Here is an 11,246-nt window from a genome sequence, read left to right on the forward strand (position 1 = left end):
TTTTTTTTGTTTCATTTTTCGCGAAATTCAGAAACCCTAACAGTTCTCTCTCAAAGGCGATTTCGAATTCCCACGATTTCCGAACAAACCATCGTTCTCAACGTCGGCTATCTATCTCACTTCATTCTCACCGTTGTCGCCGCAGCTTCTTCTAACCCTAGCGCCGCCGATTCCTCTAAACCCTAGCGCCGCCGCTTCCACTATTTCCGAACAAACCGTCGCCCTCGTCACCGTGGTCACCAACGTTCTCACCGCCGCTTCTTCTAAACACTAGCGCCGCCGCTTCTTCTAAACCCTAGCGCCGCCGCTTCTTCTCTGTAAACCTTAGCGCCGTTTCTCTGTAAACCCTAACGCCGCTAAGTCATCAATCTCGAGGAAAAGATGAACATAAAACGTTGTCTCTATCAATTTACTCATTCTCACCGTTTCACGTTTATTTTTTCAGATCTATAACCGCAATGACGAGTACTCCAACTCCTTCTGCGACTGGAAGACTTGTAAGTAATTTAAGTCGTCTACTAAGTCGTCTGGACTTATATTGTTGTCTTTGATTATTTTGCAGACAAAAAGGATGGATATTCCAGAACTCCCCCGTAGGTTATACACATCAGGGGAAGAACCAGAAGCCCACAATAGCATTTCGTATCATACGGATAACAGCAAGTTGCATACTGCTCTTAGGAAAGCTCTTACTGATGACGAATTTGAAGAGCTCAAGGAGTCGAGTTTGGGAGTTTTCATCAAGTTCAAGGAGCAGGGATTTGGTTGGGCTTCAAGGCTGGTTCACTACATGCTCAGTTTCAAGCTGGACATTAAGAAGAAGTATGAGATGTGGTCTCTCGTTGGTCCAGAACCTTTGAGGTTTTCACTGTTAGAGTTTGAAAACCTCACTGGTCTAAACTGCGAGTACATCGAGGACCTTGAGACACCAAAATGTGACGTTACCCCAGAGATGGTTTCTTTCTGGGGGATGCTGGGAGTTCATCTGGAAGCTGGGCCAACTACTGATCAGATAATAGCAGCACTGAAGAGATGCGGGGATTGGTCCAGGGAAGATCGCAAGCGGCTCGCGTACCTCTCCATCTTCACTGGATTCATTGAAGGGAGAAAGTTTTCAACCGCTACACGATCTACTCTGGCAAGGCTAGTGATGGATTTAGAACGGTTTGAGAATTATCCATGGGGGAGAGTCGCGTTTAAGGTGCTGATGGACTCTTTGTGGAACAAAGAAATTGCTGGCTGTTACACCGTGGATGGGTTTATACAAGTTCTTCAGGTCTAGACGTACACAGCTATGCCGGAATTGGGTGCTAGTATTGGTGGTCCCAGAGCAGACAGTCCGTCTCCACCGATACTGGCTTACGAGGGCAGCAGAGGCCGCAGATCAATGAAAGCTGCTATCTTGAGTCAGGTATTTACTTCAATCCAAAAGACTGCGCAGACGACTTATTATAAGTCGTCTGGAAAGTCTTCCATCTGGACGACTTATTAGACGACTTATAATAAGGCGTCTGGAAAGTCTTCCCAGCTGGACGACTTATCGGACGACTTAATTAAGTCGTCTGGAAAGTCTTCCATCTGGACGACTTATTAGACGACTTATAATAAGGCGTCTGGAAAGTCTTCCCAGCTGGACGACTTATCGGACGACTTAATTAAGTCGTCTGGAAAGTCTTCCATCTGGACGACTTATTAGACGACTTATAATAAGGCGTCTGGAAAGTCTTCCCAGCTGGACGACTTATCGGACGACTTAATTAAGTCGTCTGGAAAGTCTTCCATCTGGACGACTTATTAGACGACTTATAATAAGGCGTCTGGAAAGTCTTCCCAGCTGGACGACTTATCGGACGACTTAATTAAGTCGTCTGGAAAGTCTTCCATCTGGACGACTTATTAGACGACTTATAATAAGGCGTCTGGAAAGTCTTCCCAGCTGGACGACTTATCGGACGACTTAATTAAGTCGTCTGGAAAGTCTTCCATCTGGACGACTTATTAGACGACTTATAATAAGGCGTCTGGAAAGTCTTCCCAGCTGGACGACTTATCGGACGACTTAATTAAGTCGTCTGGAAAGTCTTCCATCTGGACGACTTATTAGACGACTTATAATAAGGCGTCTGGAAAGTCTTCCCAGCTGGACGACTTATCGGACGACTTAATTAAGTCGTCTGGAAAGTCTTCCATCTGGACGACTTATTAGACGACTTATAATAAGGCGTCTGGAAAGTCTTCCCAGCTGGACGACTTATCGGACGACTTAATTAAGTCGTCTGGAAAGTCTTCCATCTGGACGACTTATTAGACGACTTATAATAAGGCGTCTGGAAAGTCTTCCCAGCTGGACGACTTATCGGACGACTTAATTAAGTCGTCTGGAAAGTCTTCCATCTGGACGACTTATTAGACGACTTATAATAAGGCGTCTGGAAAGTCTTCCCAGCTGGACGACTTATCGGACGACTTAATTAAGTCGTCTGGAAAGTCTTCCATCTGGACGACTTATTAGACGACTTATAATAAGGCGTCTGGAAAGTCTTCCCAGCTGGACGACTTATCGGACGACTTAATTAAGTCGTCTGGAAAGTCTTCCATCTGGACGACTTATTAGACGACTTATAATAAGGCGTCTGGAAAGTCTTCCCAGCTGGACGACTTATCGGACGACTTAATTAAGTCGTCTGGAAAGTCTTCCATCTGGACGACTTATTAGACGACTTATAATAAGGCGTCTGGAAAGTCTTCCCAGCTGGACGACTTATCGGACGACTTAATTAAGTCGTCTGGAAAGTCTTCCATCTGGACGACTTATTAGACGACTTATAATAAGGCGTCTGGAAAGTCTTCCCAGCTGGACGACTTATCGGACGACTTAATTAAGTCGTCTGGAAAGTCTTCCATCTGGACGACTTATTAGACGACTTATAATAAGGCGTCTGGAAAGTCTTCCCAGCTGGACGACTTATCGGACGACTTAATTAAGTCGTCTGGAAAGTCTTCCATCTGGACGACTTATTAGACGACTTATAATAAGGCGTCTGGAAAGTCTTCCCAGCTGGACGACTTATCGGACGACTTAATTAAGTCGTCTGGAAAGTCTTCCATCTGGACGACTTATTAGACGACTTATAATAAGGCGTCTGGAAAGTCTTCCCAGCTGGACGACTTATCGGACGACTTAATTAAGTCGTCTGGAAAGTCTTCCATCTGGACGACTTATTAGACGACTTATAATAAGGCGTCTGGAAAGTCTTCCCAGCTGGACGACTTATCGGACGACTTAATTAAGTCGTCTGGAAAGTCTTCCATCTGGACGACTTATTAGACGACTTATAATAAGGCGTCTGGAAAGTCTTCCCAGCTGGACGACTTATCGGACGACTTAATTAAGTCGTCTGGAAAGTCTTCCATCTGGACGACTTATTAGACGACTTATAATAAGGCGTCTGGAAAGTCTTCCCAGCTGGACGACTTATCGGACGACTTAATTAAGTCGTCTGGAAAGTCTTCCATCTGGACGACTTATTAGACGACTTATAATAAGGCGTCTGGAAAGTCTTCCCAGCTGGACGACTTATCGGACGACTTAATTAAGTCGTCTGGAAAGTCTTCCATCTGGACGACTTATTAGACGACTTATAATAAGGCGTCTGGAAAGTCTTCCCAGCTGGACGACTTATCGGACGACTTAATTAAGTCGTCTGGAAAGTCTTCCATCTGGACGACTTATTAGACGACTTATAATAAGGCGTCTGGAAAGTCTTCCCAGCTGGACGACTTATCGGACGACTTAATTAAGTCGTCTGGAAAGTCTTCCATCTGGACGACTTATTAGACGACTTATAATAAGGCGTCTGGAAAGTCTTCCCAGCTGGACGACTTATCGGACGACTTAATTAAGTCGTCTGGAAAGTCTTCCATCTGGACGACTTATTAGACGACTTATAATAAGGCGTCTGGAAAGTCTTCCCAGCTGGACGACTTATCGGACGACTTAATTAAGTCGTCTGGAAAGTCTTCCATCTGGACGACTTATTAGACGACTTATAATAAGGCGTCTGGAAAGTCTTCCCAGCTGGACGACTTATCGGACGACTTAATTAAGTCGTCTGGAAAGTCTTCCATCTGGACGACTTATTAGACGACTTATAATAAGGCGTCTGGAAAGTCTTCCCAGCTGGACGACTTATCGGACGACTTAATTAAGTCGTCTGGAAAGTCTTCCATCTGGACGACTTATTAGACGACTTATAATAAGGCGTCTGGAAAGTCTTCCCAGCTGGACGACTTATCGGACGACTTAATTAAGTCGTCTGGAAAGTCTTCCATCTGGACGACTTATTAGACGACTTATAATAAGGCGTCTGGAAAGTCTTCCCAGCTGGACGACTTATCGGACGACTTAATTAAGTCGTCTGGAAAGTCTTCCATCTGGACGACTTATTAGACGACTTATAATAAGGCGTCTGGAAAGTCTTCCCAGCTGGACGACTTATCGGACGACTTAATTAAGTCGTCTGGAAAGTCTTCCATCTGGACGACTTATTAGACGACTTATAATAAGGCGTCTGGAAAGTCTTCCCAGCTGGACGACTTATCGGACGACTTAATTAAGTCGTCTGGAAAGTCTTCCATCTGGACGACTTATTAGACGACTTATAATAAGGCGTCTGGAAAGTCTTCCCAGCTGGACGACTTATCGGACGACTTAATTAAGTCGTCTGGAAAGTCTTCCATCTGGACGACTTATTAGACGACTTATAATAAGGCGTCTGGAAAGTCTTCCCAGCTGGACGACTTATCGGACGACTTAATTAAGTCGTCTGGAAAGTCTTCCATCTGGACGACTTATTAGACGACTTATAATAAGGCGTCTGGAAAGTCTTCCCAGCTGGACGACTTATCGGACGACTTAATTAAGTCGTCTGGAAAGTCTTCCATCTGGACGACTTATTAGACGACTTATAATAAGGCGTCTGGAAAGTCTTCCCAGCTGGACGACTTATCGGACGACTTAATTAAGTCGTCTGGAAAGTCTTCCATCTGGACGACTTATTAGACGACTTATAATAAGGCGTCTGGAAAGTCTTCCCAGCTGGACGACTTATCGGACGACAAAAAAAAACACTTCAGACGACTTATATATACGTCGTCTACGAGAAACGGGCTAGTTTTGCATTTGACCGAATCGTGTCAGATCTTTGACTATTTCTGGACGACTTATAATTCAGTCGTCTCTGGGAAAGTTAAAATTTCAATATTTTATGAAAACTTGACGACTTACGTGTAAGTCGTCCTAGGTTAGTTTTGTAATTGAAAAATAAAACTTGAAATTTAACTTTCTCCAGACGACTTAGATGAAAGTCGTCCAGCTAAACGACTTAATTTAAGGTCGTCCGGGATAAGCAAGGTTTGACCAGAAAATTGGGAAAAATTCTGGACGACTTTGCTTTCCCCGGACGACTTTAAATTAAGTCTTCTGGAGGGACGACTTTATATTAAGTCGTCTGGTTAAAGTTAAATTATGATAAATGTGTCTATCCCTATCCCATACCAAACACAAACGTTTGAACCGGATCTCTTTTTGTGATAAATGTGTCTATCCCTATCCCATACCAAACACAAACGTTTGAACCGGATCTCTTTTTGTGATAAATGTGTCTATCCCTATCCCATACCAAACACAAACGTTTGAACCGGATCTCTTTTTGTGATAAATGTGTCTATCCCTATCCCATACCAAACACAAACGTTTGAACCGGATCTCTTTTTGTGATAAATGTGTCTATCCCTATCCCATACCAAACACAAACGTTTGAACCGGATCTCTTTTTGTGATAAATGTGTCTATCCCTATCCCATACCAAACACAAACGTTTGAACCGGATCTCTTTTTGTGATAAATGTGTCTATCCCTATCCCATACCAAACACAAACGTTTGAACCGGATCTCTTTTTGTGATAAATGTGTCTATCCCTATCCCATACCAAACACAAACGTTTGAACTTTGAACATCGTTTATCAAAGTTATATTCATAAGCCTTTGTGGTGTTAAATCATATACGAGCCCAAGGTCTATTTTTCATTAAAGTTTTTTTTGTAGAGATTTAAGTATTTCTTATAAATTTTAAAAGCATTTTCAACCATGGTATATCTTTTATATAAAAATACTAAAAATAAAAATATAATAATAATTGGGTATCTTTAAAATTTATCATATGAAGTTTCAAGAAACTCTAAAAAATACTATGTTAAGAATGCTCTTACCTAGTAGATATAGTAGCATTTTCTTGGTAAGAAAATTATAAAATGTTGTTAAGAATCATTTTCTTTGGCATTAAATAAAAGTTCAAATAAACTATCACTTTTCTACTGTGGACATTCTTCAGAGTTCAGTGACATCAATAGTGGAGCTCCCTTGTTATGGGCAGGCATATATAGAGCATAAATAACTAACACTAGTCTTCGGCTGTGTTTAAATCGGTATCACGCCAAGCTTCTGAATATCTGTGGTGCGCTATCGTTTCCTAAAATCATACCGCAATTAAATAGGATTATGAATTCTGTAATTACTAGCATAATATTCTCATATAATTAATTAGGGTTATGATACTATGTTCATTGAACAAGATATGAGGGCAATACAATTCTTCCAACATATCTCTCATCACATTCCTTCAATTCCTTTTGAAGGCTGATTTCATCCCGTTCCAAATCCGGTTTAAAAATCCGACCCAATAGCTCAAAGACCCGAAGAGAACGATAGGCCCATAAAAACAAAGACTCATCCCCAGCTTGGAAAAGAGTTAATACCTACTTGACCAAGTCAATACAAAATGTAAAGAATATCATAATATTAAAGATTATCTTAATGGCACCAGATACTCGTCTGAGATCTCGCTGTTCCGATTCTCGTCCAAACAACTATAAAAGGACGACAAAGGTGTGGAGATACAAACTCCTTGCAACAAAACTACACACATTCCACTCTAGAATTCACTTGTATTCTCTTACAGACTATTCATCGATATTGTATCATATTGGGATATCAGTAATAAACACATTTCAACCTTCAAACCATTGGCAATTGGTCTCTCTTTCATTACTTGCTTACTACGTTAGATCGAATCCTACCCTAACTTCCATCAATTCTCGTTGCTAGTTCTATCATCATGATCAAGATTGCACTGTCTATGGAGAAACTTGAGGAATGGCAGGTTGAAGTGGTTTCTCTAAGAGAGAACAAAGTTGCTTATGCAACTCGTAAAAACTCACAAAAGATAAACAATATTGGATAAAAAAATATAAAAAGTGAGAAGAGGAAGGAGATGATCTTGTCTATAAGTGGTATAATTTTCATTTTTAATCAAGTTTTAATTATATATAATAATATATGTTTTGTTGAAAACCTGTTAATAATTCTTATACAGGAAGGTTCTTTTTTTTTTTGAAACACATACAGGAAGGTTTCTTAATCATATTATTACGGATAAAACAGAATGAAATTTATTTATATATATCATCTGCATCAGTCAATATTTAATCCATCATAATTTAACAAATTTTTGATCAACTGATCACATAACTTGGATAGTATGATCATTTTGGTTACATTAACTATATATGCTATGAGTCCATAATTAATGATGTAGATCAAGCCCACTTAGCCATGACGGCCATGCCACCGGCACCAAGCAAAACAGCGGCATAAGACTTTAATTGAAGCTTGATGCTCCGTTGCATCTTCTGTCCCATAAAATCGGCAGCGAGAAGGTCGACTAGAGCCATGTAGATGAGTAGTCCAGCCGAGGAAGCGTTGAGAAGTCCAACGGTAATGAGCGAGTCAGGGCTATTCTCTTTGTACGTTTTAGATAATGCCATCCCTAGAGCCACTCCAAAAGGTGTTGTCACCGCGAAAAAGAAAGCCATCACCCCTTTTTTCACCCACCCGTATTCTGCCTGCGCGTGTTCACAAGTTCTCATCAAATGATTTAGCAAGTTTTGAAGAAACTTATTTTAGCGAACCATATACTGGACATGACTAAACCGGACCTAAATAGTTACATGGAAGGGATGTATTCACCTGGAGGATGCAGCCACCGAGACCCATGCCTTCGAACATTTGGTGGAAACAAAGAGCAGCGACGAGGCCTTTGATGGTGCAAGTATTGTTAGTGGCTCCTACAGAGAGTCCTATCACTATCGAGTGCACCACTATTCCTAGCTCCAGTACCTGTTCCATTTTTGTTCATTTCAGCTACTCACTTGTCACAATGCTCATGCCGCAGTGGCTGCAATCAATCTCATGATACTAATCAACTCTCTTTTTCTAGATTTTTTTTTCTTCAAGGTATCAAATTTTTAGGCTCTACTCTGAAATAATAATATTTACCATTTGGAATAAAATAAAATAAAATGTATATTAAATCATAATTAGTAATTGAAAGATGGATTGAAACTTTTCTAATGACCAATTTACTATATAAAACTAATTGATAAAAAGACTGATATATGAGTGGTCCAACTTCCCATACCCTTCAACTATATTTTCTAAAACCATTTTAGGCAGTTAAACTGTCTAATGTTACCACTAAATTATGTCATTTTTATGATCAATTTTTTAAATGTCATTTAAATTAGGAAATCTCAATCCAGTACTGCAACCTACTTGTGTTAAACCAAAACCATAAAGAAAGGCCGATCTGAAAATTGAATCAAACAAAATTAAGCTACTGAAAATAAAAATAAACCAACTAATTATTTTTTTTTTTTGGTAAAATGTCAAACGATTAAAAAAAATTTGCTAAAAAGAGACTAAATTCAAACTGAAATAGCAAAATCAAAATCATATTATAAAAGATACTTGCTTCTATAATTCATAAATAAAGTAAAATAAACAAAAAAAAAGTCAAACCCGAGAAGCGGGAAAAATGGACATATTAAAGCCGTATTATGTGAATATTAATCAATCTAATTCATTTCTTATTGGATGTAGATCTAAAATCGTTGACTATTTTTAGTATTTTAATTTTTTTTTAAAACCAACAGAAAATTTCCCAAGTGTTAGATTAAAAATGTGGATCAAGATCAACTTAAGAGGTTTACTTTTGAACTTAAAGAAAAAAAAAAGATTGAAGAAATACTAACAATGGCAATAACTCTATATCGCAGAAGCTGTAAGGAAGAACCAAGCTCCTTATCATTGTCTCCATGAACGTCATGATGAAGACCATGACCGTGGCTATGATGGGGTGCGTGAACCTGCACGTGCCCTATCTCTTGGTCAGGAGTCTCAGCTGACGTCACCTCAGGGCGCAAGTCCTTCCTGCCAGACTTGGTGAAAACACTAGTGGTGATAGAGTCAACCATGAGTGTGAATATGGCGGAGATCATAGCGACGAAGCCAGTGAAAGGAAACTTGTGCCAGGGGTTATCGCCAAGACAAGGAGACGAGAGCATATCAAAAGAATCAGGCAAGACATGCATAAAACCAGTGGAGAGGATGATTCCAGAGGCGAATGATTTGACGATGAGGAAGTGAGATTTCTCGGGCTGAAAAGCGGGAACGGACCGGGCGAAGAAGGGAAGGCAAACGCCGATAAGGCTAGTGATAAGGATGCTGAAGATTGCTATAAGTTTGAGATCTAATGCTTTGTTTTTGTCGATACATGTATTGTTGGATACAGGTTTACAATCATTTTGGGATTGAGATAGAGCTACGGGGAAGTGGGAGGTGGAGAGGAGGAGGAAGATGGCGATGGTGACAGAGAAAATGAAAGGACTTTGAGTCTTTCTCATTTTTGCGTTCTTGAATGTGATAGCATATTTCTTGTTATCCTTATATAAGGGAAACTTGAAGCATATCTCAATAAAAGAGAATTAATGTCGACATTAGTGACATTGCTATTTAATTAATTTCAACATGTTTTGTTTAGAAAATATCGAATTGCTAGCTAACAGCAGTAAGGCATGTTCTCGACAGACGCATATCAACTATTTGAATTAGCTCTCACTTGAAAATAGCATAATCAAGAACTTTTAGACGAATTAAGAGAGAATGTCTTTTGCCTTAAGAGTTTTCTTTATTAGTTTCAAAAAAGAAGAAGAAGAATTTCTTTAAACTTGTGAATAATATTTCAAACCTTCAAGATTCTTTCATCTAATCAAAACAACACCTAAAATGAAATTTCCTCTCCTTAATAGGAACGTATTAAAAAACGTATTCCATCCTATACCAGTTCTTGTGAAATTCCATTGATATCATTTAAGCTCTAAGTAGTGATTATTAAAAAATTTACAAAAAACAAGTGATTATTAAAAGAATAGCAGAATGAAAAAAACGAAAAATAATAAAATAATAAATATGAAGAGAAATATATAGGGAAAATTCTAAATACCCTAAAAGGAGTTTTTTTGACCAAAAATACACAAATAAGAAAATGACCAAAAATGTTTGAATAAGGAAATAAAAGACACTTATACACTTACTCTATATATATAAATATAAATAAATATTTAAATAAATAATAAAAATATTTTTCAGTTCAAAAAAAAATATCGATTTGTTTTCCAATTTTTCAATTTTATTTAAAATCTAAAATAAAATTGGAAACTATTTTTTAAAATTATTATTTTAAATTTTACTTTAAAAAAAATCATAACACCCACTCCAAACTTTCTCATTAAACTCTAAACCTTAAATTTTATCTTTTGTTTCTTCAGTAAAACATATTTCGATCATTTTGACCCTTATATGTTATATTTGTAATAAAAAATTTTGTATTGCTATCCTATGGTATTTCTCATGTATATTTTTCAAAAGAAATTGACAACAATTTTGAGACACTGCTCAAATGTGTCGATAGGAACTTCATGGTAAGAACAAAAAGATGAAACTTTATCAACTTTGTGGTGTGATGTTTAAAACCAACTAGACCCTGAGGGTATGAATTTTTGGTTTATGGTTATTTATTTAACTAAATGATGTATTTGTAATATTTGATGTATTATATTCACCAAGTAAATAATTTTTTTGGCATCTTAAACCATCTATTTATGATGAATATTCGATATCATATACAAAATTGAACAAATAGACGCAATTAAAGAATTGTAGATTATATATAAAAACAATGGTTATTAATGTAAAATATGAAGAAATATTATATCATGACTTGGTTGAAATCAAATCTATTCTTATTAGTTATACATGTTTAAAGAAAATAAAATGATTTTTAAACTT

The 11,246-nt window shown here is 38.2% G+C and overlaps 1 protein-coding gene across 1 annotated transcript; it reads right to left on the minus strand.

Moving 5' to 3' along the window:
• Positions 1–7,533: 7,533 nt before the first annotated feature.
• LOC106293565 (probable zinc transporter 10) lies at positions 7,534–9,814 on the minus strand. Its single transcript, XM_013729243.1, has 3 exons — positions 9,152–9,814; positions 8,088–8,237; positions 7,534–7,963 (listed from the first exon to the last, which is right to left on the minus strand). Exons 1-3 carry the CDS (start codon positions 9,800–9,802, stop codon positions 7,658–7,660), a joined length of 1,107 nt encoding a protein of 368 aa, XP_013584697.1. The 5' UTR covers positions 9,803–9,814; the 3' UTR covers positions 7,534–7,657.
• Between the last annotated feature and the right edge of the window lie 1,432 nt (positions 9,815–11,246).

The sequence above is a fragment of the Brassica oleracea genome, chromosome C5 (assembly GCF_000695525.1).
Source record: "Brassica oleracea var. oleracea cultivar TO1000 chromosome C5, BOL, whole genome shotgun sequence".
NCBI classification, from domain to species: Eukaryota; Viridiplantae; Streptophyta; class Magnoliopsida; order Brassicales; family Brassicaceae; genus Brassica; species Brassica oleracea.

What these genes read in the sequence shown, in the direction of transcription:
- LOC106293565 (XM_013729243.1), bottom strand. Translation starts at nt 9,802, where the DNA reads ATGAGAAAGACTCAAAGTCCTTTCATTTTCTCTGTCACCATCGCCATC. An exon ending in GATATAGAGTTATTGCCATT is followed by an intron (nt 8,238 to 9,151) that starts GTTAGTATTTCT and finishes AAAATGGAACAG; the next exon opens with GTACTGGAGCTAGGAATAGT. An exon ending in TCGGTGGCTGCATCCTCCAG is followed by an intron (nt 7,964 to 8,087) that starts GTGAATACATCC and finishes GAACACGCGCAG; the next exon opens with GCAGAATACGGGTGGGTGAA.